This window comes from Suillus clintonianus (genome assembly GCF_016758775.1).
Source record: "Suillus clintonianus strain FC179 chromosome Unknown DEU56scaffold_13, whole genome shotgun sequence".
NCBI classification, from domain to species: domain Eukaryota; kingdom Fungi; phylum Basidiomycota; class Agaricomycetes; order Boletales; family Suillaceae; genus Suillus; species Suillus clintonianus.
In genome coordinates, this window is record NW_024539237.1 from 220,679 (window position 1) to 247,626 (window position 26,948).

Genomic DNA, 26,948 nt, shown 5'->3' on the forward strand with positions numbered 1-26,948 from the left:
GGACATCACGGGTCGTAAGAACATCTGGACGATCGACTTGGCAAGACTGGCAATTTTTTTTATGACCAAGACCAATACAAAGAATAAACTCACAACAACGCACACTGTGCGCCCGTACGTGCTAACCCACTATGTTACAACAATAAATGCCCGTGTAAACAGAAAGATCATACAAAATGAATTCGTGCTTGGGGTATACAAACGCGCACATCAACTTTTACTCTTCATCTGGCATTCTCGATGAATCCGCGCTGGTTCGGATAGTCGCGAGTTCAATCAACAATGAGGAACGCACAGGCTCAGACTCTCTGGCAAAGCGCCCTCTCATGGTGAGCAGAAGACGGTTGCAGAGCAAGGACGGCAAAGCGACAGACCATCTGTCAATTTATTTTAGACGTTGTAGCACACAGTGAGCCAGACTTACGGCATGAAAAGGTCGATATACAAGGGAAACCGTGCCCAGACAATGGTTGACGCGACGAGCTCCATGAATATTCTGTGGACGAATGATCGGCTAATGATACAACCACCCTAGAAGCTGACGGACGTACATGAGAAAGTATAATAAACTTGAATGGTTGTCAGCAATTTCTATTACTGTAAAGATAAAAAACTGCCAACCTATCGCGAGCCAGGAACATTGCAAGTTCACTGCGTTGGTGTCGGTCCATAAAAACTTTCTTGAGGACGAGAATGCAAATGATAGGTTCAATGACCAGCGCTGGCGTCCAAAAGATCGCAGAGAGAGGGGCAATACCCTCAAAAAGACACCCCGCTGGAGTAGAAACTACCGGAAATTCTGGCAGCAGTTCATTAAGTTACACCTAAATTCTACAGTGGAGATCGCCAGACTCACTTTCCACGCGGGCGATTGTCAAGACAATGAGAAGCGCCATCGCTGCGACCTCGATTATACTCAGGACAATCATCCAAGAGAGTACCCTGCGGCTTCGGTCATAAATCGCCCACACCTTGAAGGAGGTTAGTTGTTGATTTTTTGTATGAAACCGCAGAACTCCCTCTAAGCTGCAGGATTGCTGGTGCAAATGAAGGTTCAATGGGCAACAATTGTGCATGGGTTGTATACTTACTTTGAACAGAGATGGTCATAAGGAGTGCACTGTCAAAGCATGAGTGAGATAGCAAGGGAAAGTGACCCACGACTTACATGATATTGTTGCACAACATGTAAGTGACACAACTAGGCCAATGGATGAAATTAACCCCGGGGATTTCGTGTAGTAACATGAACATACGTCTTGACGAATGGTTAGCGCAAGATGGTGGAAGGGTGTATTAGAAGAGTTACTTTGGATGACACCACTTTTGTTGGGCTTTGTCGTACTTGGAATGCTAGTCAACAGAACCACCAGTGATCAATATTTCCCACTCACTCATGTCAAATGTAAGCCATAACGCTGGAAGCCAGCGGTTCTCGGGAGCACATTAGCATGTAGTACATTCTTCTATATCATGCAAACTCACAAAATGATAGAGATATGTCACCCAACTTTTCCTCCTCAACCAGATGAGATCAACCTGCCAACTCGCATGTTAACAGCTGCAGTCACTGCAATCAGATCAACAATTTACCTCGTCCTCGATGGTAATGACTACCAGAAAGTGAGAGTCAGCAAGTAACATCATCGATTGAAATCCTTACTGTGTTCATATATGAGAAGTGCCAGCGCCGCAGTTCGTGATTGTTTTCCAATATTCACTGATACAGACATTAGTAAATCGTCGAAGAAACAAGTCATAGTCACCAACGAGCTCGGCGAGCCAACAGTGAAATCAAGGTGGTGTCCAACATGAGCGGCCGAAAATATTCATAGCATGGCATGAAGAAGAAGCAGCTTTAAGACTTGATATGCGAAAAACAAAGGCTCAGACTGAGCGCTCAGCCGCGAGGCGAACATATGTGGTCACTGCTTGATCGCAGCCCCAATCCGGTTGGATGCCATGTAGTATAGGATAAAACGGACCCGATTACGTAGTGGGTTCTGAAGTTCTCGCTCCAAAAACTTCAAAATTGCCGGCAGGAAATTCATGAAGCTTGACTAATGTTGTTCGTTGCCGAGTCCTCGAGGCAGGTCACCGGCATCCCGGGACAGTGCTTTCAATCAAACACACAAAATACGACTTTGGAAAAGTGCCCGTCGGGGACCTTGATGGAGTTCGCTGTGCGAATTTTGGAAGTGTACGATACTTGCAGCGATCGAAAAACTGATTGGCTGTGACATGCGTCAGGGACCCTGAGCAGGGACGCCGCATAATGTAAGCAAATGCTGAGAATGCCATCTCAGGTCTTGTAAGTTAGGCTGAAAATGGTCGCATATTTTTTTGAGGGGGCAGATACGAGCAGTAGGCACATGTGCCTTTGTTAATCGGTTGACAGCCGATCGACACTGCTTCAACGACAACCAAGTCCCCGCTCCGCCACTATTTCAAGTTCACGATCACCGCTTTATTTTTTTACCATCCTAAGGCAGTCCAAGATGAGCAAGCGCGGCGAGGTCACAGATAATGGAACATCCTTACCGGTTCGCTCTCGCTGATATCCATGTCGTCATCTCGTTCTCTTTTGAAAATAGCGGAGCCCATACTATCCATTGCACTTTCATCTCGCGCAGACTTATCGACCGAAGAATATCCGGAAATGGGGCAACGCCATGTATTTATTTTTGAATCCTCGCCTCCCGTGACGAGAATTTCATGCTGTGTTGCAGGTAAGCAATAGATATCGCCTTACCGAGAAAACGTACATTGTCATCCCAGAGGACTGAACGGACCACTCCAGTGTGGCCCTTGGCCCATACCGAATTTATTGTCCATGGCGCAGATGAGTCTGCCACATCTAAGCTTGAGAGGAGGGCCACATCACCCCTAAGCGGAAATGTTACATCGGAGGTCACGACCACACTATGGTACATACTCGTTCGAACCAACAAATACGGCGAGGTTGCTGTCAGATCGGTTTGTATTGTGACACGTTATCAGATAGTCGGTGACCCAGGTTCGCCCATAACTATGAACGGATGGGTGGCGAATGTCACAGTTCTGCAACATGTCAAGCTTTGTGCGGCATCATGAGATATAAGTCATCGATGCGCGGGTGAAACATACCTCATTTGACCAGCAACTGAATGTCTCCATATCGCTTGCAGCCCAGACACGATTAGTCGACGAACCGCGGATCCATCCTGCTTGAGATATGCTACAACCCCAACTTCCAACGTTCAGTACTGCTTCATCCTCATCATCTTCCGCAGAATTCGATGTGCTAACCAGGCCATCAGTGGAAGCGGATAGCAGGATCTGTCCAGACGTTGGCGACGGGCTATTTTTCAGAAAGTGCACTGCAGTAATGTCGTCCGAATGCGTTGAGCCGTGAACACGGAATGGTACAGCTGGCTTTCGAGGGTCCCTTTGATTTCATATTGAAGTTCACAGCTTATTTGAAGAAAAGTAGGACCTACCAGTAGAGTATAAAGGCGTCCTCCTTCTGTAGGTCCGTCCCAGCAGCGACGGTCAAGCCATCATGAGAAGCATCACAAGACAAAACGGTACGAGATCTCCCAGATGTCGTCACTAGTCACCAACAGCACTCTTGAGTTGTCAAACGTGAAGGTCCAGCGGTAAAGTATGAAAACATACTTTTTATGCTTGGAGCACCAGAACGTTCATCCCAGCCAATTACGCAGCCATCCTTTCCAGCAGATAGAAGCATATGCCGATCGGAACCCCCGAGGCCTCTTACTGTTCGCAAGGCCGTGGTAGCAATTTCGTGACCTTTAAGGGTCTGGACGCGTTGCAAGGATGACTTGTCAAAAAGATGAATTGCATTTGACGGGGCAGAAGCAGAAGAAACATAGTAATCTCCCAACGATGTCAATGCAAGGACATAGCTTCCATCCGGGTGACTAGTGGACTTTATTGCTGAAGCTATTGTCTCAAATGAAGGAGACTCGAGTAACGACATAACTGGACTCTAAGTTCAGACGGTGGCACTCAGTGGGAGAGATTGGCAGCCACTCCGTCGATTACGTCAGCAGGTCAGCAGATTATCTAGCCTCACTACGAACTTTCCCTCGTCATCATCATATCTTTATTTCTTTACCACCACCTTGCAAGCGCATAGAGCCTCTGGAGCCTGCGCACCCACCGCAGCTTCTTCGACTTTTTCTAAAACACCCACGCTCTTTTCAATCCACGTTCGTTTTATCGTTACCCACATATTCTCTAGCAAAGATTCCCAAACCTGAGAATCTATTCGCCCAGACCAAGAATAAGCATTCCACTTCATTGCTTTCTAGTCTACTCCCACCTTCAACATGACTCGCCGGGGTGAGTCTTTAGTCACTTGGATCTCGCATGCGAAGACCCAACACATCACACAGCTCCTCGTATCCACCGTCTCCCTCAGCGTCTCGACTACAACCTGATTCCTGCGCCTTTGGGTGCGTGTGAATGCATGTCTCAAGTTGCAACATTAATTAAATCACTGCAGATTTGTCTCTTCCGCTGGCTACGGAAAAGTCTCCATTGCCAGCGATCATTGTGACCCCATCATCTCCAGCCGCCGACGCACCTGAGTACTACATAGCATTCTTAAAACCACCCCCTAAGCCCACCTTTCGTGATCGCATCTCCGAGTATTCTCCTTTCCAGCCACAGCTACCCCTGAAGGCTCGAAGTGCTATCATCATTTCCCTCATTCTCTTCATTCTGATCTGTCATCTTCTGGTTCACCTTGCCGTTCGTCGCCCACACTTCGATTTCATCACATCCTCTGATAACATCGCGTCGTTCAAAGCGAATTATCATCAGGCCCAAACTTCCTTTTGGGACTCGCTTGCCTTGGATTTTAAATCTTTCTGGAGTGGACCAATAGCCGGAGACACGCGAAGTTTCATAATCGAAGATTTTTCACAGCCAGCTCATCGATAGATGGCTCACCATTTATCAGTATATAGATATTGATACAAAGTCTATGCAATTTTTGTTCTTTACCATGTTCCCAACTTCCCATGCATCTACTGACAGTCACATATCAAAGTTATCTTTGACCGAGCTAACTTACTTGTTTACAGTCCCATTAAAAATTTTCGTTTATATTTATCTGGTTGTGGAAGTTGAAATGTTTTTGGCTGGAGTCCTTCCCTGCGTCGTGACAACTAAACAGTAAGCACTTGACTTCGTATTCAGTACTCACCATCTGGGCCATTTCATACACAGCGACGTCAGGTCTGCGACACCCCTGACTATATGATCTCGTGTGGGTTCGACACCTGTCCAGTTGGATTCCCATGCTTGTATCAACAACCAATACCATCCGCGTTAATTCGTCACATCATTTTAGAGTTCGCTCCAGGGCTGCTGCCAGTGCCCTCAATCGATTTATCGATACTTTCGCGTTGTCTCGCAGTAAGCTATTTCTCCTGTAAGTTGAAGCTCTTGACACCGCACCCTAACAGTCGCGCATCTGGAGTAGCCAACCTCGGTGAAAAGCAGAACGCGGACAAAGTTCCATTCAGCCAGTTCCCAAATATGCCTCGTGTGTCGTAATTATTGTGCCTTACTCACGTTCGCTTCCCGTGTTACAGCTGTGTTCCACAACATCCTATAAAGTACGATGGTATTTGCCATCGCCTATAAGCTACCCACTCGCTCCTTCGGCTAGTCCACAGCATTCATTTTTCTCCCCACTTCGCTATTCGGGCAAGACAGAAGCTGTTGCTGGATCTGGATCTGACTCGTATTTCTTATCATCGTCCTCGGGGACCATCTCAGGGGAATATCGACTCCCTTCCTCGTCACGAGCCCCTGGAGTCACTTTTCCTCAACCTGTCGTGGCTATGGCCATTTCGTCCACTGGTCATGCGCTTTTCGATAGACCTTCCCAACTCCCCCTTTTCACCCATAATCCCAACAATAACGACATGTTGATTTCGTTGCCATCTCTGTTGGGTCCACCTACAACCCCAACATCGTCGTCTTCGTCATCCCCGTTTGCGACCAGCAGGAGCCGTGCCGTGTCACGCATTGCGGCCATGCGAAGGAATGAAGACAGTTCTACTGACGGTAATTCTGATGAGGATACATCTTCTTCATTTACTGCCGCACCATCCGCAACCCTTGCCACTGACTCTAAAGGTAGTAAGGGGGAAGAAACCAAGACAACCCAGAGTCACAGTAGCGGACCACCACCTGGTCATGGTTCATCCACAGATACGCCGGTCCCAGATGCTCCCACAACAGTAGTTACGTCATATTATACGCCAAGCGAGCAGGACGCCACCACTCTCCTTACAACTGCAACACCAACCACAGCAATTGTGAGGTACGCTTCAGAAACCAGGATCGATATGCAGTTGATGTTCAAGTTTAATTCAGTGGCACTTCGACCACTCCAGTTTCACCAGATATCACCAAAGGACCGCATGTGCTCATTTCACAGTCTTCGGTGGTGATGATGACCATCACCTCCGAATGGACATCCGGGGGGCATACTTATCTAACAACAATGACATTGGGGAGCATTAGTCTTGCGAGTGTCCAACCTTCGTCCACCGGAACTGTTGCATCTGCTCCGTCTACATCTGAGTCCAGGTGAGCCTTTGCACATGTCTAGTCTGACAAGTTCTTATTCTCTTTGAAGTCATCTTTCCCTGATATTGGGACTTGTTTTTGCGGTGGTTTTTCTTGTCGCCCTTGGCGTAATAATCTACAAATGGCGGCGGCGGCGGCGGCGGGCTGGGTTACTCCCACAGCCTCCACTGTCAGATCATGAGAACCGTGACTACCAAGAGTGGTTGCTGAGAGACCCAGCTCCACTGGTCGCGACACCAGCTACGCTGAGAGGAAACACTCCTACTCCCCCACTTGTGGAAAGGGTATCTCATTGGCGATCAAGATGCCGCTCCCAAGGGGACAGTTCGTTGCCGATGAGTGAGGTGCTCTCGGACCCTTTTGCGGATGGTTCTTTCGCAGTTACTTCACAGACAAGTGAGCCTGCACCGAACAACCACTTTGCGATATTCGGCGAAAGCCTCAGTACGCTGCACACGACTGACAACTCGGAGTTGAATTTTCTTGCTCCCATTCCCTCGAATGCTGGGACTTCTATTCATTCGTCATACTTTTCTCCGACTGGTCATTATCACGGGAGGCCTCCCCCACCTGACACGTCGACATCAGACGCAACGGAAAAATCATCACCGGTCTTTCACGCTGGTAGTGAGCGTTCGAGGGCTCTATTGGATGAGGCACGTAGGAGTTAGGTGGTGTTAGACAGATATTCCCAACCCTTTGGTCCATTTGGTAGATGTGTTGGTTCAACTTGACGGTTGTGCCGTGGACAGTACAGTGGCAGTGCACACTTGTAGTAACATCAGTACTTGCTGGACATCGGCGTGGGAATACATGCAGTACATATATATAGAAAGGACTCCGTTTTAGGGTCTTTCTATCATTGCTACAGTAAGCACTTGGCCCTACTTGGCCCCACTGCAAAAGCTATCGGTTCTTGCCTTTCCAGCTTGTGGCCGCTACTGCTAGTCATGGATGCGCTCTTTGTACCTCTCGCATCCGCCATCGGTTCATCCGTGGACCAGATAAAGGTTGGGAGCACTCTTTTATCATGGGACATATAGAGCTAACTCGACTGGAATTTTTTTGCCAGCTCATTTCATGTCTACTAATAGCATGCCCCCTCGGCAGTCTCTTTATTCGTATACCAGCATCTCAACCCAATCTAAAGCATCTCTTCAATCTGCTCGTCTCGGTTTTCTTTTTCATACCAGTTTTGAACCTGTCATGGGGTTTTGGCCAGCTATTGGGGAGTGTTCTTGGAACGTATTACATTGCAGCTAATGTAAAAGGCCCTAACATGCCGTGGATTGTTTTCACGTATGTTTGCCCTCTAAATTCAGAAAACGTGCGCTCACTGGACTTTCTTCAGCTTCGTCATGGGCCATCTCACAGTCAAGTAAGGGATTTAAGTAAGACGTGTTTGGACGGAAGGCTGATATATGTCCGTTCCAAGCCACATCATACGGGCATTTTACAACCTAAGCTATGAAACGTTTGAAGTGACAGGCCCGCAAATGGTGCTGACTATGAAACTTACAACTTTTGCATGGAACGTCTGGGATGGTAGAACGGCTCCTGAAGTAAGCCCTACTGCCCGCCAAAAACTCCTAAATTTTGATTTACGCAAATTCAGAATCTAGACAAATGGCAATTACAAAAGCGTATCACAAATTATCCCACACTGCTCGAGTTTCTTGGTTATTCGTGAGTCTTATTTAATGTGTCTATGCTTTCGGATGACGAATTTCTTGGACAGCTTTTATTTCCCGGGTGTTCTAGTCGGGCCATATCTTGACTATGCGTCATACATGTCCTTGATCGATGAATCACTCTTCGAAGGCAAGCGCAGTCCCACTTCAACAAGGTCCATTCCAGACGGCAGAAAGCGAGTTGCATACCGCAAAATGCTGACTGGTTTAGTCTTCTTGGGAATCTTCGTGGTTTTGAGTCCCTCGTTCTACTACGGCATCGTGATCACTCCGTGGTTCATGACCCAAGGATTCATCTATAGGTTCGCCTTTCTCCACTCTATGTGGTGCTTTGTTGACTTGTTTGGGTGAAGGATGGCATATTTCCAATTTTCTGGATTCATTGAGCGGTCTAAGTACTATGCGATTTGGACGCTCACAGAGGTGCGGTTCATGTCCTGTCGTAGACGCAATGCTAACATAGGCGACCAGGGCGCGAGTATCCTGACTGGATTAGGGTTCACTGGATATGGCCCGTCAGGCGAATCCACATGGGAAGGTGCCGCCAACGTCAAAGTCCTCGAGATCGAGCTCCCTTCGAACTTTAAGGTCCTTCTTGATTCATGGAATATCAATACGAACATCTGGCTGAGGGAATGTATATACAAACGTGTAACTCCCAAAGGGAAGAAGCCCGGGTTCAGCAGCAGCATGTTAACTTTTGCCACGAGCGCCTTCTGGGTAGGTGCTTGGGATTGCTACGTGTGACCTGTGCTGATCATCTTGTAGCATGGCATCGCAACAGGTTACTACCTGACTTTCTTCTTCGGTGGATTCATCACTACCGCAGGCCGCCTCTGCCGTGCCAACCTACGTCCTTTGATTCTCCCCCCTCCAGGAGCACCCACGACAACCATCAAACTCATTTACGATTGGACTGGAACTTTCGTCAGCATCCTCATTCTCAACTACGTGGCAGCACCGTTCATGCTGCTCACCTTTACCGATTCTATCGAGGCTTGGCGTAGGCTCCATTGGTATGGCTTTTGGATGATTGGCTCAACACTTGCTTTCTTCTGGCTTGGCGGTTCCAAGTTCTTGAAAGCTCTACAGAAGAAGGAAGGAAAAGTCGCTGACAAGGTCGTAACGCCGGAATCTCACGTTATGCCACCACCTCTAGATGATGTGGCAGAGGAATTGAAGGAATTGCAGAAGAGGATGAAGTAATGGGCCAAGCTTGGGTACTTATGGACGGATACCGGCAATTGATACCTATATTCAATCAAATACCGTCTCGGACTTCTGGATCATATTTCAGTCCTAAATATCGCATTTCTGAAGCAGGGCCTTCCTAACAGAGACGTACGCTCGAACATAGGCAATGCATAGGTGGGGCATACAGAGCTCAAAAGATGAAAAGATGATGGTTCGTAGTATACCCATAATGCATATGTGACCACACAGAAATTGTGACGCCTTCCGTGCTGGTACCAATGAATATTTTGTGAGCTTCTTATACTTTGAAGCCACGAGACTTTCGGCGACCACGGGCACGCTCGAACTAAAGGTAATATGTTAGATATCAATGCATCTTAAAATTCCGCTTAACACGTACTTTGCGACCCTTGGAGATGGTGTAAGGCTTCTTGTTCTTGTGGGGACCCATGCCAAAGTGCTTGACAGCCTCGCGAGTGTTTCTCTTTCCCCGGAGCAATACAGTGTCAGACCCTGTCGGTGCGCGAAGCGCGAGCTGATCCAGCGTCAATGCCTCACCACCAGCATTGAGAATGCGTTCCTTTGCTGCGCGTGTGAAGCGCAGAGCAGCGACTGAGAGTTTTGGCACCTCAGTGAGACGAACGTCATCGGTGACAATGCCAACGACCACGATAACTTTTGAGTCGCGATCGGGAGTGGCAGCGGTCTCTTTAACAATTCTTGACAAAGAGAGGGGGGGACGGTTGATTTTGGAAAGGAAGAGGCGATGGAGGATAGCCTGAGTAAAAACCATGCTTCAGTCAAACGCCTAAACTACACTCAAATTTGTTCAACCTTGTTGAAACTCGAGTCCGTACGGCGCGCTAAAAATCTGTAGAGCTGAAGGACGTCAAGATCGAGTTTCTAAGCAAACTGAACACACATACTTTGACGAGCAAAAGGAGGTAAGGATCCTCGCTTTTGGGGGCCGTCCGCTGGGCCTTCTTGACGTGGTGTGCCTTGAGGTCGATACCCTAGTGGGAGGCACATTTCAGCATACTGTCTGGGCGCTGTTTGAGACGACGAGCTCACCATCTTGATCTTGCCGATTTGTGCTGTTCGGGGACGGTGTACAGACAGTAACGGAGGCTTGAGGAACTGTGCAGCACAAGTAAATAAGGTTTGATACTCGGCAATTCCCGAAAGTTGAAATTGAATTCGCAGCCTGAGACAAACAAAGGACAAATAACGCCAAATTTTTCTTCAACTTGAACTGCCATGGTGCGCCACATTTTCAGTGTTTAGACGACTTTTTGTAATTTTTTTGCCTTTTTGTTAGGATCAATACGGAGAACCAACTGCTCCTTCAGTGGACCCTTACTCTGATGCGTACAATGCACCAGCACCCGCTGCCGCCTCAGAAACTAGAGACCGGGACGCCGCTCCTACGCGCGGTCGTTCTCGTTCTAGAAGTCCTGGAGCCCGCAGCGCCGGTTACCGTAGTCCTGTTCAAAAGCGCAGGTCTCCAGCTCCCAAAAAGCCGACACATGCTCCAATTGTACGTTCTACGTGTTCCCCGTTGAGTTTTGCAAAGCGCTCATGGAGCAAAGAAGGCGCCCAACCCCTCCCAAGTGTTGGGAGTCTTTGGATTAAGTATCAGGACACAAGAGCGGGATTTGGATGAGGAATTCTCTCGCTTCGGAAGAGTCGAAAAAGTCACAATTGTTTACGACCAAAGGGTACGGTGGTTTTATATGCATTTTGTTACCCTAACCCACGACAACGTGTTTTCAGTCCGACCGTTCTCGTGGCTTCGGCTTCATCAGGATGTCCGGCACCGAAGAAGCTACTCGCTGCATTCAGGAACTCAACGGAGTCGTACGTTCCTTCTTTATGTGTATGCTTTCCTAGCTTATCTTCTGCACAGGAACTGAATGGACGACGCATTCGAGTTGACTATTCTGTCACTGACAGACCGCACGCACCAACCCCTGGCGAATACATGGGACATCGTCGCTCGACCAGGGATACCTACTCAGGCTCAGGCCGCGACTCATCCCACCGCGATTCTTACCGTGACTCATATCGTGACCGTGATTACCGTCGTTCTGATCGCGACAAGGATAGGGACCCATATGGTCGTGACAGCCGTGATTGGCGCGATCGTGATCGTCGCAGCCCTCGTCGTTACTCACCTGATTACAGGAGGCGTGGGAGCTACTCTAGGAGTCCTCCTAGGGGTAGCAGCCCTCGTAAGGAATTTGATGGTCCTTCAGGCACTGGTGCAGCAAGCTCCTCAAACCAGGCTGAGAACGGTAGTCGTTGGTGAAGGTTCAGCTGTCAGCGGAAATCATCTCGAAGGTGTGCCAGTCGTGGTCCCTTGTTTCAGTTATCGATGGGCGAAAGCATGGACAAGAGGTCTCGTTCGTACAAGCACAAGTGATTGAAGAGGTTCATGGCGGTCATCCTCCAGCAAGCCTCAAGTTGGCAATGTTCTCGTTACTTCCCTATCTTGAAGAAAGCAAGACATGGTTTCCGCGTTCGCTATTTCAGACAGAAAATCAAGTTCAAAGTTCATTTCATCCTCGACTGTTTGCCTGTATCCGTTCCGCTTTTCATATCGCTCTACTACTTTGTTCTACACTATCAACTTTCGATTCCATGAAGAGTGGCAAGTCCCCGATTGCGATTGCAAGAAAGGTCAGGCACAACAGTCGTGCAAGTAGCGGCTCAACATGCGCAGCCAAGGGAATGTTGGCAGGCTTGTGGAAGGCTTCGCAAACCAGGCTCAGCCAAACTTACGTTCACTCATCTTGAACGATATTTGACGCTGATGCATTGCTCTATCAGGAGGCTTGGCATTGTATGGCATTATCAATCAAGAAGCAGTCACCATGTGCATTTAGCGCAGGCGTTTAATAAAATACAGCGCTTCGTTGTCGGGAATCTCACGAACTCGTCGTAGCGAAAGGTTTCGTCACTACGTCGGATTCGAGTTATTATCGACCATCAGAATGTACCGCTTGCACTAGTCAATCACATTCAATCACCCAGGCACATCGTTGACGCCACGGTCAGCACAGCATGGGCATTGCATCATATTTCATCATTGGGCCGTGGCAGCTAAACTTGAACTCCGATTCGAAGATCCCCGTCCCTTGGGTACCTTTTCGTGCGTATGACATACTACCGTACAATCTCGCTATATATACAACAAGTGCTAACTAGTACAAAGCAGTGTCAGTGCCAGAAAACGTGTGAGGATGATATATCAGAGATCATTAGACCTGATGGGTAGCGGTCCAACCTGTAGGGAAAAGGACGTGCCCTTCGGGTCCATGGACGACATCGATAGATGCGAAATGACATGGCTCTGAGGATCTCATGTGTGCGCGAAGGATATCGCGACGACACTTCACAACTCCACACACGGTGCAGCGAACCTTGACACCAAGGTGAGTAAGGATATGTCTTGCCATACCTCCCCTCGTGATAATCTTGGAGCAGCCACCCCATGTGCAACTTGTGCTGGCGCTGTCCGGACCAGTGATGCCGTGTCCTCGCAGGTGGGCGGACACTGCGTTGGACGTTCCCTCTACAAACATTCCGCAGGGGATCCCCTGTAATTTGCACTCATACACGACAGCTAGTTGACCGCTGTGCTCCACCCGAAAAGCGGTTTCTGGAGTCACGTGAATGATACCGAGAGGCATGTGTACGACGGTGGGTGTCATCATGAGGAGCTGGCAGGTGATGATGATGATAACAGAAGGATATGCTGCGCTGCGGGTTAGCATCAGTCCAGTTATGCTTTAGAGACGGATGCCCGACGCACCAAGAAGGGTGGACGGAGTCAAAAGTTCCCTGAATGCAGGAATTGTGGGTTTGAGAATGTTAAAACGCTTTGCTTTCCGAATCAATTGTCATTTAAATAAGCTAGGATTTGACAGTGGCATTCCGCCAGCCAACAAACCAAACCTATTTAAACTAAAACCCAAAAAGCCTGGGACGCAAAACGATAATGTTACTTTACTGTAACGACGTTTCTGAATCCGAGAGCTGAACCGGGTCTGTGGCCGTGTGCAGTGCAACAGTCATAATGTAAATGGTCGCAAATGCAGCCGAACCCTGTATTAATAGTATTGAATACTAGTAGTACTATGTAGCTCTAATGGGCCTCGCACGAATTAAAATCGGCCATCAAAGTGGAATCAGAGAAATCCGCTTTATAGGAAATTTATCGTAAGTGGCTTTGCGTATTTTGTCGTGTGGTGCTTTAGCAGGCTGCTGTTTAGATCAGTAGGTGCAAAGGAGAACTTAGATATGTCCCCTAGAGTTCGCGCATTGTTTGGTCCATCGGATCCTCCCATTATTCATGTGTTTGGTCTGGTTTCACGTCTCCACTTCGACTGTGATCTGCAGGCAGAAGTTTATAACAGCATGCCCAAAACAAGTCACCACAAACGGAGTTCTGAGCTTGGAAGGACTTGGCTACCCGGAATTCTGAGCCGTTCACCACACAGCATTTCCTCGGTAAGACCCCGTATCTGTCTGGGTCCATGGTCGAAATCTGCTCTTCCGGCCACATGTCAGACCATCATGCGCTTATCCGCCGCTATGAGCGGTCTGGCAATACCCATCATTCCGAATGCAGAGACAGAGCCAGATTACCTGTACACTCTCTTTATCGAGCAGGCACCTCCCCTCCTCCAAATCCGTTGATGGAGGACATCGTCCAACCTAGAAGAAAATATGTGCAACACAAAGGGAATCTGCTATTCATCAAGAGTTACCAAAAGGATGAGAACGAAATCAACAACATGACGGCCGCTAATATTTCCTTGACGACTTACTTGGTAAAGGCGTGAGTGCAATCGCTAAATCAGTGTTACCCGGCTAGCCGCTAACGAGAAAAAGCGTGTTGGAAGACCTGTACCTGAGCAAAGGACCAGATTACGTGCCAGTAGGGATGCTCAATTCTAAAATGTCGTTGTCGTTTGGTGTTCGATATTCAAGTACCGCTCGCTAACTAATCCTAAACGGGATCTTGTACCTAACCCTGACGGCGCGCAGCGCCAACACTTGCAGTCAAAACACATCCTAAACCTCAGCAGTGCTCCTAAACCTCGTCATTCTTGTTCCTAACCCTCAACAGGCCTAATCCTTGACATTCCTAAACCTTTTCTGACCCTTTCAACAGAGTATATGTAGTGCTATGTTATGAATATATTGTACCTTTCACTTAAACATGGAGTGAACTGATTATACACTACTAGCATTTGCTCTGCATAGAGAGGTTAAGATAAGGGTTAGGCCTGCTGAGGCTTAGGACCATGAATCATGAGGTTTAGTAGCACTATTGAGGCTTAGGATGTGTTTTAAGACTGCGAGTGTTGGCGCTGCGCGCCGTAAGGTTTAGGTACGAGTCCCGTTTAGGATAGGTTTAGCGAGCGGCGCTCAAATATTGAACACCAAACGACAACGACATTTTAGAATTGAGCATCCCTAGTGAAGAGGGAATGAGAAGGAATGGCCTGGGGAAACAGTTAAATGAACGTGATACGGTCGATGGCCGCATTTGGTATACCCTGGGGTACTGCCGTAATGATCGCACCGTGCTAGTTACCTAGAGCTGTGCGCCTTCAAGTTGAGACGCACACAATGACATCGTAACGGCGACAAGCGCCAATCCCCGACTCGTTTTGTTGGAGTGGCAAACGCGCCGTAGTTACAAATACAAAATGTACAAGGATAGGCTTTAGTTATAGAAGACTACACTAGTCAGATACACTAATTTGCTGAGATCTGACGAGAATTGAATGGGGTACAACATCGATGAGCCAAAGATGATGCATCGATGATGGACCGATCATCAAAACAAAGCCCTCCTCTACGAGTCGGGGATTGCATCATGTCGAGCATCGAACGATCAGAACGTCATACCGGTACAAAACAAGAACAATAATAACGGGGTTCAGGTGCCCGCAAGGCTGTTCTCTTCGTGACCGGTTGACCAGTGGAGCACCGACCCGATATTATTTATTTTCGTCCGACATCTGCCTCGTTTCCGCAGTGAATGGCCATGGTATACTTCAAATAAAAGACTCTGGTTGCAATTGGTTCGTCTAAGCTATTCTGGACACAACCGTCCCGCCATGATCAAGTCCACCTTCACGGATGAAAACTTGAGGCGTATTCTCGAAGGTGCGTCGCCTACCAGCATGGTAAATTGCCTTCAATATTGGCTCGGGCGGCATCGTGAACTGGAAGGCTGAGTAAAGCCCGTCCAGCTTCCCAAATCTCACGACCCTGATTGTGCCGATACCACAAGACGAGCATCCACGTCGTCCAGCCCCACGGCCCATACTTGCACTAACACCGAACTTCCGCCAACATAAACAGGAGGTTTTCGATAGGCTGTGAAACCGAGCGGACTCTCTGCAGCTACCTGCCGAGATTTTTCCTTCCTGCTTGGCATTATTCTTTGAGAACCAGCCCAAGCCAAACAGCGGCCCACGAGACTTCGAGCCTTGGCGTTGGACAGTGCCAGATGCGATTCCACGAACAATCTCCACGCTAGCCATCGTCGTCTGCGCAAGTCCAGCTCGTGTTAGGTCAACCTCATCTCCAAACCCCAGTCCAGCGCCCAAACTTTCTGCGGCTGTTGCCCTTCTACCTGCTTTCCAGGGCCGCCAAGTACCAACACCAGAGTTCGATCCAGAGGTGGCCGGAGAAGTGGCCGCACGAGGAAGAACAAGGCTAGTGAATCCACGCGTACCACTTGACGGAAGCGCGTTTGCCTCACGTGAAGATGAAGCATGCGCAGCAAGGGCGTCTAGTGCATTTAATGGCGCTGATGTATAAGGAGATTTCGTGGTTGAGGAAGTCACGCGAGAAGAATTGCTCATCGGGCGAGACGCGACACTGGCAAGTGATTCAAATGCTGACGCAGACGTACCAGATGCACCAGTTTGTAACGTTGCACCAGTTGTGCGAGAGTGTAAGCGCGTTGTTGACCCCCGTGATGGTGTGCCATCGCGAGAAAGCGAAGGCGAAGACGAGCTACGACGCCTGGTCAACCGCGGTACTGGCTGCAATGAAGTCACAGAAAGCTCTTGTCGCACCGGTTTGGGTGGTTCAAGAGTATGTGTTGGGGCATATGTCAAAGACTGTGAGCACCTGCGGGACATACTCCTATCCAGCCCAGCAGGATTACCAAACCCAGACAGGTCTGTATCCACATCCACTTCTAGCAGAACCGACATGCCAACCATCGTACGCATCGCTTTTGGTTTCATGTGCCCATGTTCTTCTGGCTTACGTCCATGAGGGGGTGGAGGTTCAACTTTGAGAAGGTCATGCGGCTGAGAAGGTACATGTGTCATAGACATTCGTGACATATGTGAAGAAACAGTGCTTGGTAAAGATGAGGCCGAACGTGATGCTGCATTTGAAACACTGCTCGGAGAGGTATTGCGTCTCGTACCCTTGCCTGAAGGCTTCACAGACCAGGTTCAGCGAAGCTTACATTCACTCATCTTGAACGATACGTTCTGACGCTGATGCATTGCTCTATCAGGAGGCTTGGCATTGTATGGCATTCTCAATCAAGAAGCAGCCACTACGTGCATTTAGCGCAGCGTTTGATGACATCCAGCCCTTCGTTGTCGGGAATCTCACGAACTCATCGTAGCAAAAGGTTTCGTCACTACGTCAGATTCGAGTTATTATCGACCATCGGAATGTACCACCTGCACTAGTCAATGTGTCGTTTGAGTACTGGGCGAGCCTGAGAGTCCATAACTCAAACAAGTGCTTACTAATCGCGTGAGTGACTTTAGACATGCCTTGTTTAGACAATAGCCCCTTGTCTCTTGACTCTATCTCGCTCACTCGCAAAAGTTCTCACCCGCCCACCAACATCCCCTTTTAAGTGTCTTGGTATTTGGGTTGTGTCGTGCACCCGTAAACCTTCCCGCACACCTCACACTCGAGGGCTTCGGTAGTCTCGGCTTTTTCTCGTCGTTTTTGCTTCGCCTCTGATCGAAAAATTCACTTCGCGTTGAGGTCACGTGACCGGAAGACTTCACTTCGCATTCAGGTCACGTGACTCGTTTTCGATCCTGTCAGGCTGCCAGCAAAACACGAATAAAAGCACTCAGCTAACGCCGAGCAAAACGCCGAACCCACCTCCCCCAACTGGCAAAACTCGTATGCACAATGAACCGACGAAAAGTCGTTAACATTCAGAACACGTAGAGAACGTTATAGTGTACTTCGCGAATCTGAGCCTTCAAGGAATACACATTACGTCAGCATTCGCGAACCTTCCTCTGATGTCTTCAGCCTAACGAGAAACCTAGTAAGCCACAATTCAATCACCCCCGGGCACATAGCGTTGACGCCACGGTTATCACAGCATCGGCATTGTAAATATTTCATTATCACGATTGGCAACTAAATTTAATCTCCGATTCGAAGATCTCCGTCCCTTCGGTACCTTTCCGTGCGTATGACATACTACCTTACAATCTCGCTCTACATACAACAAGTACTAACTAGTACAAAACAGTGTCCGTGCCAGAAAACGTTTAAGGATGATATATCAGAGATCATTAGACCTCATGGGTAGCAGTCCAACCTGTAGGGAAAAGGGCATGCCCTTCCGGTCCATGGACGACTTCGACAGACGCGAAATGACATGGCTCTGAGGATTTCATATGTGCGCGAAGGATGTCGCGACGACACTTCACAACTCCACACACAGTGCAGCGGACCTTGACACCAAGGTGAGTAAGGATATGTCTAGCCATACATCCCCTCGTGATAATCATGGAGCAGCCATTCCATGTGCAACTTATGCTGGCGCTGTCCGGACCAGTGATGCCATGTCCACGCAAGTGGGCGGACACTGCGTTGGTCGTTCCCTGTACAAACATTCCGCAGGGGGTCCCCTGTAATTTGCACTCATACACGACAGCTGGTTGACCGCTGTTCTCCACCTGTAAAGTGGCATCTGGCACGTGAATGATGTCGAGAGGCATGTTTACGACGGTGGGTGTCATCGTGAGGAGCTGACGGGTGATGATGATGTTAACAGAAGGATATGCTGCGCTGCGGATTAGCATCGGTCCAGTTGTGCTTTAGAGACGGATACCCGACGCACCAAGAAGCACCGGTGAATGGTGGTCAAAGGTTTCTGGAATGCAACAAGCCGAATGGTTGTAGGACTTCGAGACACTTTGCTTTCCGAATGGACCATCATTTAAATACTTGGGCTCGATAGTCCGCCCGCCATCGCACTTACTAGCTATAGTCCACACCCATACTGTTAACATAAGGTTCATGGCGAACCAACCAGTGAATCACAGACGTCTGATGATTCCCCTGTCTAGTGCCTACTTGATATTGTTCGGTATAAGGTTCATGGCGGACCAATTCATATATAGACGTCTGACGATGTGGTCACTGGTGCCACGCTGTCTGTGTGAAAAAGTTCCTTGTAAGCTCGGGTCTTGCGAAATTTGCTGTGATGCTTCCTGCAGCTGTTGTACATAGCCTTTGAAATTTGCATTTCTCTGACCACAAAAGACTCGAGCTCGGAGCAACAGCATACGAAACGAGCAATTTGCTGTGTTACCCTGCGGTTTCGTAATTGGACCGGAGCTAGCTTGTCAGACTCGAGGGAAGCAACTTGATCAATTGAAAGGCCTTAGCAACGACAAGTCGATGATTTTGATGCAGCTGGCCAGCTTTGTACGTGGATTCATTGCAGCTCCTGGTGCCAGCGAGAGTTGAAGTTGTCGAATTCTAAGCCTACATGCCAAGAGCAACAAAGGCAAAGGGATAGACCCGAGATCTCCGATCGCAAAATGCATGTACAGTAGGTGACTGTAGGCTGTACATAGTCGTCCATGAGTCTCCCTTCCCCTGTTACTCAACCGAAATTTTTCGGTTCCCTGGAATTGCATCAATCACATGAGGGGGAAAGACCTCGACCACCGCTCGGTAAGTACATTTCCTGGTCATTCCTCAGTCGAAGTTTGCTGCCTTCGCGCATGTTAAGCTCTTCTGTGCCGTTTTGCCGTGTTCGCGCATGTCACCAACGCCCATCGCTAAACTCCTCGACATCAACCTCCCAACTTCAGCTCCCACGGTACTACTTCTGACGCCGCCTACAGAAACAGCTCGCAGGTTCGGCCAACCCCTCTGCACCACTTTTTGGCTTCATCATCCCTCGTGTCCCAGTCTCACTTATCACAACCCTCTCATGCATGAAATGTCAATAATGAACCAACTTAAATTTGTGTCTTTGGTTTGCTGGGTGAGATAAGACTAATGATGTATGTAGACACTAGTATAGAGGGTAGTATGTACAAGGGTAGAGCTACGAGGCGAGGAGAAAAAAATTCAGGATGCGGTCACGGTGGAAATCAATGACGAAACGCGAAGAATACGAAGCAGCGGTGAGCGGAGACAACTAGGATTGATGTGAGAAGACAGCGAGGGAGATGTCGACCACGAGCGCGTTGATGTGCCACCCGGTCTTGATGTGCTGACGGCTTTGAAAGGAGTAGGAAGGAGCGGGAGGTATTAATGGTCTCATGCAGGAAGCAGAGCGAAGGCGGCGTTCACAGGCACGAGATTTAGTAATAGTTGGCAGGGGGTACTGCACGGTTGACGACGTTCGCGACAGTTTAACGGGGTCCAATCTTTACTAATAAATAAGCATCAGTCCAATGGATCCAGTGGTAAGGTAACATGGTGATACTCGGAACCAAAAGTATAAATAGCGTCAGCCAAGGAGACCAGCTATGAGTTTGATATCTACTGCTAAGGCCCCATTCTATGCTAGGGTACCGGAGCACCGCCCGATATCATTTATAATCGTCCCTTTGCTCAAATTCTCGTTTCCGCAGTGATTGAATGGTACTTCAAATAAAAGACTACGGTTCTTGATTAGTTCGTCTAAGCTATTCTGGAGACGACCGTCCCGCCATGCTCAAGCCCACCTCCACGGATGAAAACTTGAGGCGTATTCTCAAACGGGACGACTTTCCCCTGCATCTCCCCGTCACCACCGCTAGACCCGGCCTTCATCTTCCCTTTGCCCTTTTTCGACATGTCCGGAAAATCAGCAAGACCGACAGCAGGCCGCACACCTTCCTCTACTGCCATCGCCAATGCTGCGCCTAGCGAGTCTCGCACATCCGCTCCCTCCCAATCCACGTCCGACATGACGTTCACCCACGCGTAGTTCACCGGCCGAGGCTTCATCTTTTTGTCCTTCTTGCCCCTGGTGGGCCTGACAGTTGCCTGAGAGAACTCGGCGTTATTGTGGACTTGCAAGGTGCCTTTGGCGTTACCGATGCGAAGCGCCCGCACGCCCGCGCGGAAATGATCGCTTGCGGTGGACACCACACGGTCGGGTGCGTCGCCTACCAGCGTGGTAAACTGCCCTTCAATATTGGCTCGGGCGGCATCGTGAACTGGAAGGCTGAGTAAAGCCCGTCCAGCTTCCCAAATCTCACGACCCCCGATTGTGTCGATGACCGCATCAAAAGGGACGCGCGCGCGCGCCAAGTACGTGAAAAGTGCTGTCACGGAAGTCTTTTCAGTCTGATGTGGAGTGAGCGGCAGTCCAGTATAGGAATATGGAGCAGGGAGTGCACAATGAGGGTGAGATGTAGAGGAAAAGTGACCATGTGTGGAGGGTGAGTATGGCGACGACAATGTCGACGACGTTGACGAGCGCGAAAATGGCGAGGGGGATATGTTTTGCGAATGAGTAGAAGAAGAAGAAGAATGTGGATGGTGTAGAGACGACGATGAAGAGAGAGGGACGTCTCGTGGAGCTGGCGCAGGTCTTGAATCGATGGGAACAAACAAAACCTCGTCTGCACCCCACTCACGAAGCCGTTTTTCAATCCGTTCAAGAACAACCCGTCGTTTTCCCAACGTAGACTTCTCCCCTTCGTCTTTGATATCCTCTTCTAACTCGTGAGGAAGACCTGGAAGATCGAATGGCACAGGTACATGAACCCAGACGGACCACCCAGCGCGAACAAGCATCTGCAGGGCTAGCGCACCAGGTCCGTCATGTCCGCGTAAAATCAATACACGAGGACGCGTTGCGTCAAGCCGCTTGTCTGCTGAACCACGTTTTATGGAACGCACAATGACAATATCATCGTCTTCATCGGTGTCACTGGTAACATCATGACTATGCCTTTTTTCGTGCAGCTGTCGTGCAGCTACGCCAGGCTTTACTAACGCACGCGTGATGTGTGTTAATGTGCGCACAGCACGATAAGCAGGAATGCCTGAAAGCGGGAGCAGAGCGAGTTCGTCCACTGTGAGACCCATGGGTTCATTCGCAGAAGGAAATACGAGCGAATCACGCTGTCCCCCCTCATTATCCTCGGCAGCCTCGCTCAACGAAGCGAGATTCAGAGATGGCTGATCAGGCATGTAAGGATGTGGGACGCAATGAATGCGATGTCGGTCAACAAGAATGAATTCAGCTAAAGCACCACACTTGGAAATGAGTTAGCATATCTGTATCAAATCTCGTGTTAATGTAATCCAAACCTTCTGCACGCTGTTGAGACCGATGACCCACTCTCCCTTCTTGAGAGCGTGTTCGTCAACTTCCCATCCCACTTCGAGGATACGCCCAATGAAAGATCGTCCTGGAATATAACCCAGTGGAACATGCCGCTTCCCGGCACTTTTCTCCTCAGCTCTGTGAGGAGTCCCTGACGATGGTTGCTTCGATGGCGGCGGATGCACACCCACAAGACGAGCATCCACATCGTCCAGCCCCACGGCCCATACTTGCACTAACACCGAACTTCCGCCAACATAAACCGGAGGTTTTCGATAGGCTGTGAAACCGAGCGGACTCTCTGCAGCTACCTGTCGAGACTTTTCCTTCCCCTGCTTGGCATTATTCTTTGAGAACCAGCCCAAGCCAAACAGCGTCCCACGAGACTTCGAGCCTTGGCGTTGGACAGTGCCAGATGCGATTCCACGAACAATCTCCACGCTAGCCATCGTCGTCTGCGCGAGTCCAGCTCGTGTAAGGTCAACCTCATCTCCAAACCCGAGTCCAGCGCCCAAACTTTCTGCAGCTGTTGCCCTTCTACCTGCTTTCCAGGGCCGCCAAGTACCAACACCAGAGTTCGATCCAGAGGTGGCCGGAGAAGTGGCCGCACGAGGAAGAACAAGGCTAGTAAATCCACGCGTGCCACTTGATGGAAGCGCGTTTGCCTCACGTGAAGATGAAGCATGCGCAGCAAGGGCGTCTAGTGCATTTAATGGCGCTGATGTATAAGGAGATTTCGTGGTTGAGGAAGTCACGCGAGAAGAGTTGCTCATCGGGCGAGACGCGACACTGACAAGTGATTCAAATGCTGACACAGACGTACCAGATGCACCAGTTTGCAACGTTGCACCAGTTGCACGAGAGTGTAAGCGAGTTGATGACCGCCGTGATGGTGTACCATCGCGAGAAAGCGAAGGAGAAGACGAGCTACGACGTCTGGTCAACCGCGGTACTGGCTGCAATGAAGTCACAGAAAGCTCCTGTCGCACCGGTTTGGGTGGTTCAAGAGTATGTGTTGGGGCATATGTCAAAGACTGTGAGCGCCTGCGGGACATATTCCTATCCAGCCCAGCAGGATTACCAAACCCAGACAGGTCTGTATCCTCCTCCACTTCTAGCAGAACCGACATGCCAACCATCGCACGCATCGCTTTCCCATGACCTTTTGGCTTACGTCCATGTGGGGGTGGAGGTTCAACTTTGAGAAGGTCATGCGGCTGAGAAGGCACGTGTGTCATAGACATTCGTGACTTATGTGAAGAAACAGTGCTCGGTAGAGATGAGGCCGAGCGTGATGCTGCATTTGAAACACTGCTCGGAGAGGTATTGCGTCTCGTACCCTTGCCTCTAGTCCCGACATGTTGTGGGGCTTCAAGCCACCGAACATCTTTGGCCCAATCTCGGTCCGTGTAAGTTGTATTACGATGATTCGGAATACGTTTATGACGTCCCGGCTCGTTCTTGACGGGTATCATGGCGACTGCGGTTCTCGGGGAAGATTCGGGTAAGGAAGTTGTTGATACAGAGATATCCTGGGGGTTGTCAGACCCCAGAGAAGCAGCAGACGATGCAGCAGAGTGATGGGGTGTCGAATACGGGGAGTGAGCTGGAGTCTGCGAACGAGAGGCTGGAGGCGAAAGACCAGCAGGGGACAATGAAGATGTAGGCGAGCTGGCAGGGGTATAGAACACCTCTTCAGAAATTTGCTGAGAAGGATCTGAAGATTGATTAACAGAAGTGTGAAACTGGCAAACTGATTCTTGTCGCGGTGCCTGTGCCTTCTCACTATTGACGTCAGTCGCGATGGAGACACTGGAAGTGTGTCCTTCGGCCTCCACCGCTGTCGCAGCTGCAGGGACAACCTCGTTGTTCTTCAACGAGGCCAGAAGTCAGTATATGTGTATTCTAAACTGTATTTATCGCAGCTCACCTGTATAAGTTCACATGATTTGTCTGGAAGATAACATGGGCTCTCGTGATTATGGTCAAGTGGATCCTCACGATTGAGTTCGGAGGCTATACGAAGCAACTCCCCCTTGGTGGAGTGAAAATCTCTTGTATGGGGCTGCGCTTGAGCTTGAGGGGCTTTCGTTGATGTCACGGTCGTGCGGTTTGTACTTGTAGCAGTATATTTCTGGGATGGTCTTCGGAGTACCTTCTGGAGAAAAGTCGGACGAGCCATGGGCGTGTTGACCAGGTGCTGAGCGTCATCAGCTATAGGCTATATAACTTTGAAGTAAATTGCCAACGAGGACTCGCCCACATGCAGACAGCGTGGCTACTAGGCGTGTAGAGCGGTTTAAAGCAAGTCCGAATCAAAACACACGCGAGTCGACACAGCATGTGATGTAGTACGTCATGTTCTCTACACAGCAAGTCACCGGTGACTTGATTAGCCTCTACGACTGTTTTTGCCGGACCTTCGCAGCCGTTTCCCTCCAGCTGGAACAGCAGCAAAGGACACCGTTCGCTTTCGCTTGGGCGGGGGTAACAGTTCAGGTACCTCCTCTTCATCCTCTTCATCATCATCCACAGCCTCAGCCTCACCACTCTTAGAATTGCCTTGATCGACCTCGACCTCATCCTCATCCTCGTCCTCATCTCCGCGTGCCTCTTCATCTTCGGCATCCTCATCTCCGCCTGCCTCTTCATCTTCGGCATCCTCATCGTCGACCTCACTGATTTCTTCATCAACACCCCAAACATCGTCCAATGATACCTCTCTCTTCTCTGCTTCGCCAGGCTGCAACTGTATGAGTTTCACGTCTTCCGCTTTCCGCAGCTCTTTCCGGCTCTTCAGCATTGCCAAAATTCCCTCATTATTTGTTGAAGAGGAGATAGTCGATGACCCTGGTGGCATGGTATACCTCGCGAACTTTCCGATACTCCAATCCCTGAGGACAATACGCGCCGCACCTGCATGATCCAGGACACCACGCTGCATGTCACAGATATCAACGCACGCTTGGATCATATCCTCGAAAAACCCACCTTTTTGATAAGCCCGCTCGCACGTGCCATCCCAGCAAGGAATGAGGCCGGGTCGCCCTTTGAAAAGGCAGGCAAGCTATACGCCAGCATCAAATCCTGGGTATCTGCTCGAGACACTATATGCGTAACTTCCATGGACGTCAGCTTTGGGGTAGAGGAACAGCTCGTTGGCACTTACCAGCAAACAACGGATCTTTGAGTCGATCAATCCGCCCTCGACTTCGAAGCAGGATGTCTCTTGCTCTCGTCATTTCCTTTTCCTGCTCTTCTACGCCCTCCGCACGGACATACTCCAATCCAGGGGTGTCAATTAGCCGCAGCTTCGTCCCCTTTTTGTCAGGAAACTCCAAGACTAGCTCGCTTGCTGATGTGGTCGTGTAAGGGCCTTTTGCAGAAATCGCAGAGTTGAGATTGTAGATGGGCATCACATCAGCGCGCGCAAGAGAATTGATGACCGCAGATTTGCCGGACTGGACGAGGCAATTTGATCAATAGCGGTTTGATACCAATTGTGGAAACTCACATTGGTCACTCCCGTCAGGGCCACAACCAATTCATCGCCAGATTTTTTGGTTTTGAGCTTGCTGAGCTGTTGCCAAAGCGCGTCTGAGCCAAGCGCATCGTCCATTTTGACAGGAGTCTTCTTCGATACCGGGGGCGGGTTGGGTTTAGATGGCAAGAAAGCTTCCGCCACGCGAAAAGGCAGGGTGTTATACGTCAGTCGCAAGTGGGAGAGCCATAATGCCAGAGATTCCCGTGGTATGCAATCTAAATGCAATCGATTCAATGCCCATCACCGACAGGACGAACGACCTACCAATCTTGTTCACGAGGAGTAGAATAACTTTGCCTTTCGCTTCTTTAAACAAGGCCTCGCTGAGGCCTGCTGCAGGATCCCGTGCATCCACTACATGCAGCAAAACGTCCGCTTTTTCCAACACCTCGCGGAGAGTGTGCGGTCCTGCAGTGACCGGTATGACAGGTTCTAATACCGACGGTTCTATGGTTTTTTTCTTGGGTGGCACTGGAGGTGCAGGTCGAATGGACATAATTCCATCGAAACCTTGTCCGTCATTTTGATTTTCATCGATATCAATATCCATGGTGTTTTTTTGAGAATCCTCGACGTCTTTGACGTCGAGTCCAGTAAGAGCAGCACGCTTTTCATCTTTTCGTCGCTGCTTTTCGTCTGCGGCCTGTGGGGTGCAACCAAGTCAGGAGGGGGGAAATCATACGGATTAGTGTTTTTTTTACTTGACGTCGTGATTCTGCAACTTCCGCGAGTATTTGATCCTTGTAGGGAAAATTATTCGGGGTTCCAGGATCTTTTTTGGATTTCTTGTGGGCTACACGAAGACTGTGAGCACACGGCAATAGACAGCCGAGCAGAAAAAGGTATGGATGCGAAGATGACTGTCTCAAAGCCCTAAACGAAGTAGTTTGCCTGTAACGATGTATGGAACTCACTTTTCCCAGCGGCCTGTTCTTTTCGGGCCTCTTTCTTAGCTTTCTTCCTGCCCTGGGAGACCTTATGCTTCAACTTTTGACGTTGGTGGGTCGTCCCTCGCTTGGACGTTTCTATTCAGCGATGTGATATCAGGAAGGAGTAGATTTTCGTGAAGTTGATTGACCACATACTTTTACGGATCTGAGGCATAGCAAAGTGTCTTGCAGGCTAGGGGCCACTCGATGATATGAATCCCGGAGTACTGATGTGCTCGAGTGTCCTAAGGATGTCAAATAACTCAAATCCGAGTGGAAGAAGCCCAGGTCAGGCTTCCGTGACCGTGGGAAATATACATGTCGTGTGTGGAATTGGTAACTTGATTTGGACTTATCGTGCATACAAAGACCAGGCGAGTCGTACTGGCGGC

General features: G+C 49.3%; 13 protein-coding genes across 13 annotated transcripts; 4 read left to right on the forward strand and 9 right to left on the reverse strand.

Annotated features, from left to right (window-relative positions):
• Positions 1 to 217: 217 nt before the first annotated feature.
• DEU56DRAFT_730464 (uncharacterized protein) lies at positions 218 to 1,076 on the reverse strand (the record flags this gene model as incomplete). The annotated part of the gene is made up of 5 exons (XM_041348169.1): positions 218 to 377; positions 425 to 496; positions 552 to 569; positions 622 to 799; positions 857 to 1,076. The coding sequence occupies 5 exons, from the start codon at positions 1,074 to 1,076 to the stop codon at positions 218 to 220; spliced, it is 648 nt and encodes a 215-aa protein (XP_041211957.1).
• Positions 1,016 to 1,968, reverse strand: DEU56DRAFT_103656 (uncharacterized protein). Its single transcript, XM_041344569.1, has 8 exons — positions 1,771 to 1,968; positions 1,664 to 1,720; positions 1,594 to 1,613; positions 1,486 to 1,539; positions 1,395 to 1,434; positions 1,310 to 1,344; positions 1,169 to 1,201; positions 1,016 to 1,120 (listed from the first exon to the last, which is right to left on the reverse strand). Exons 1-8 carry the CDS (start codon positions 1,841 to 1,843, stop codon positions 1,088 to 1,090), a joined length of 345 nt encoding a protein of 114 aa, XP_041211958.1. The 5' UTR covers positions 1,844 to 1,968; the 3' UTR covers positions 1,016 to 1,087.
• A 194-nt stretch (positions 1,969 to 2,162) lies between these two features.
• On the reverse strand, positions 2,163 to 4,031 carry DEU56DRAFT_783431 (WD40-repeat-containing domain protein). The gene is made up of 7 exons (XM_041352156.1): positions 3,658 to 4,031; positions 3,480 to 3,591; positions 3,127 to 3,427; positions 2,936 to 3,075; positions 2,766 to 2,886; positions 2,542 to 2,718; positions 2,163 to 2,483 (listed from the first exon to the last, which is right to left on the reverse strand). The coding sequence occupies exons 1-7, from the start codon at positions 3,980 to 3,982 to the stop codon at positions 2,460 to 2,462; spliced, it is 1,200 nt and encodes a 399-aa protein (XP_041211959.1). The 5' UTR covers positions 3,983 to 4,031; the 3' UTR covers positions 2,163 to 2,459.
• A 75-nt stretch (positions 4,032 to 4,106) lies between these two features.
• DEU56DRAFT_783434 (uncharacterized protein) lies at positions 4,107 to 5,184 on the forward strand. The gene is made up of 3 exons (XM_041352157.1): positions 4,107 to 4,347; positions 4,401 to 4,460; positions 4,511 to 5,184. Exons 1-3 carry the CDS (start codon positions 4,335 to 4,337, stop codon positions 4,948 to 4,950), a joined length of 513 nt encoding a protein of 170 aa, XP_041211960.1. The 5' UTR covers positions 4,107 to 4,334; the 3' UTR covers positions 4,951 to 5,184.
• Positions 5,185 to 5,309: 125 nt separating this feature from the next.
• DEU56DRAFT_899295 (uncharacterized protein) lies at positions 5,310 to 7,347 on the forward strand (the record flags this gene model as incomplete). Its single annotated transcript, XM_041356481.1, has 5 exons — positions 5,310 to 5,443; positions 5,478 to 5,557; positions 5,632 to 6,343; positions 6,397 to 6,612; positions 6,662 to 7,347. 5 exons carry the CDS (start codon positions 5,310 to 5,312, stop codon positions 7,281 to 7,283), a joined length of 1,764 nt encoding a protein of 587 aa, XP_041211961.1. The 3' UTR covers positions 7,284 to 7,347.
• A 135-nt stretch (positions 7,348 to 7,482) lies between these two features.
• Positions 7,483 to 9,687, forward strand: DEU56DRAFT_103804 (MBOAT, membrane-bound O-acyltransferase family-domain-containing protein). Its single transcript, XM_041344571.1, has 8 exons — positions 7,483 to 7,622; positions 7,685 to 7,911; positions 7,964 to 7,990; positions 8,048 to 8,174; positions 8,228 to 8,298; positions 8,351 to 8,605; positions 8,657 to 9,023; positions 9,072 to 9,687. Exons 1-8 carry the CDS (start codon positions 7,563 to 7,565, stop codon positions 9,507 to 9,509), a joined length of 1,572 nt encoding a protein of 523 aa, XP_041211962.1. The 5' UTR covers positions 7,483 to 7,562; the 3' UTR covers positions 9,510 to 9,687.
• DEU56DRAFT_103753 (60S ribosomal protein L18) lies at positions 9,686 to 10,656 on the reverse strand. The gene is made up of 5 exons (XM_041344570.1): positions 10,569 to 10,656; positions 10,424 to 10,510; positions 10,332 to 10,376; positions 9,898 to 10,275; positions 9,686 to 9,843 (listed from the first exon to the last, which is right to left on the reverse strand). The coding sequence occupies exons 1-5, from the start codon at positions 10,569 to 10,571 to the stop codon at positions 9,796 to 9,798; spliced, it is 561 nt and encodes a 186-aa protein (XP_041211963.1). The 5' UTR covers positions 10,572 to 10,656; the 3' UTR covers positions 9,686 to 9,795.
• A 63-nt stretch (positions 10,657 to 10,719) lies between these two features.
• Positions 10,720 to 11,886, forward strand: DEU56DRAFT_103833 (uncharacterized protein). Its single transcript, XM_041344572.1, has 5 exons — positions 10,720 to 10,757; positions 10,816 to 11,034; positions 11,090 to 11,215; positions 11,271 to 11,354; positions 11,404 to 11,886. The coding sequence occupies exons 1-5, from the start codon at positions 10,755 to 10,757 to the stop codon at positions 11,803 to 11,805; spliced, it is 834 nt and encodes a 277-aa protein (XP_041211964.1). The 5' UTR covers positions 10,720 to 10,754; the 3' UTR covers positions 11,806 to 11,886.
• A 710-nt stretch (positions 11,887 to 12,596) lies between these two features.
• On the reverse strand, positions 12,597 to 13,576 carry DEU56DRAFT_783447 (uncharacterized protein). The gene has a single exon (XM_041352158.1). It carries the CDS (start codon positions 13,271 to 13,273, stop codon positions 12,758 to 12,760), a length of 516 nt encoding a protein of 171 aa, XP_041211965.1. The 5' UTR covers positions 13,274 to 13,576; the 3' UTR covers positions 12,597 to 12,757.
• A 1,990-nt stretch (positions 13,577 to 15,566) lies between these two features.
• Positions 15,567 to 16,399, reverse strand: DEU56DRAFT_783453 (uncharacterized protein; the record flags this gene model as incomplete). The annotated part of the gene is made up of 1 exon (XM_041352159.1): positions 15,567 to 16,399. A coding segment is annotated over exon 1 (778 nt), but the record flags the coding sequence as incomplete, so codon positions are not given.
• Positions 16,400 to 17,839: 1,440 nt separating this feature from the next.
• DEU56DRAFT_783476 (uncharacterized protein) lies at positions 17,840 to 18,649 on the reverse strand. Its single transcript, XM_041352160.1, has 3 exons — positions 18,096 to 18,649; positions 17,958 to 17,972; positions 17,840 to 17,905 (listed from the first exon to the last, which is right to left on the reverse strand). The coding sequence occupies exons 1-3, from the start codon at positions 18,602 to 18,604 to the stop codon at positions 17,890 to 17,892; spliced, it is 540 nt and encodes a 179-aa protein (XP_041211967.1). The 5' UTR covers positions 18,605 to 18,649; the 3' UTR covers positions 17,840 to 17,889.
• A 1,795-nt stretch (positions 18,650 to 20,444) lies between these two features.
• On the reverse strand, positions 20,445 to 22,532 carry DEU56DRAFT_730410 (uncharacterized protein; the record flags this gene model as incomplete). The annotated part of the gene is made up of 3 exons (XM_041348166.1): positions 20,445 to 21,086; positions 21,369 to 22,013; positions 22,068 to 22,532. The coding sequence occupies 3 exons, from the start codon at positions 22,530 to 22,532 to the stop codon at positions 20,445 to 20,447; spliced, it is 1,752 nt and encodes a 583-aa protein (XP_041211968.1).
• Positions 22,533 to 24,370: 1,838 nt separating this feature from the next.
• On the reverse strand, positions 24,371 to 26,851 carry DEU56DRAFT_103922 (P-loop containing nucleoside triphosphate hydrolase protein). The gene is made up of 8 exons (XM_041344573.1): positions 26,713 to 26,851; positions 26,542 to 26,652; positions 26,329 to 26,420; positions 25,892 to 26,270; positions 25,598 to 25,842; positions 25,253 to 25,544; positions 25,075 to 25,202; positions 24,371 to 25,021 (listed from the first exon to the last, which is right to left on the reverse strand). The coding sequence occupies exons 1-8, from the start codon at positions 26,729 to 26,731 to the stop codon at positions 24,476 to 24,478; spliced, it is 1,812 nt and encodes a 603-aa protein (XP_041211969.1). The 5' UTR covers positions 26,732 to 26,851; the 3' UTR covers positions 24,371 to 24,475.
• Positions 26,852 to 26,948: the final 97 nt, after the last annotated feature.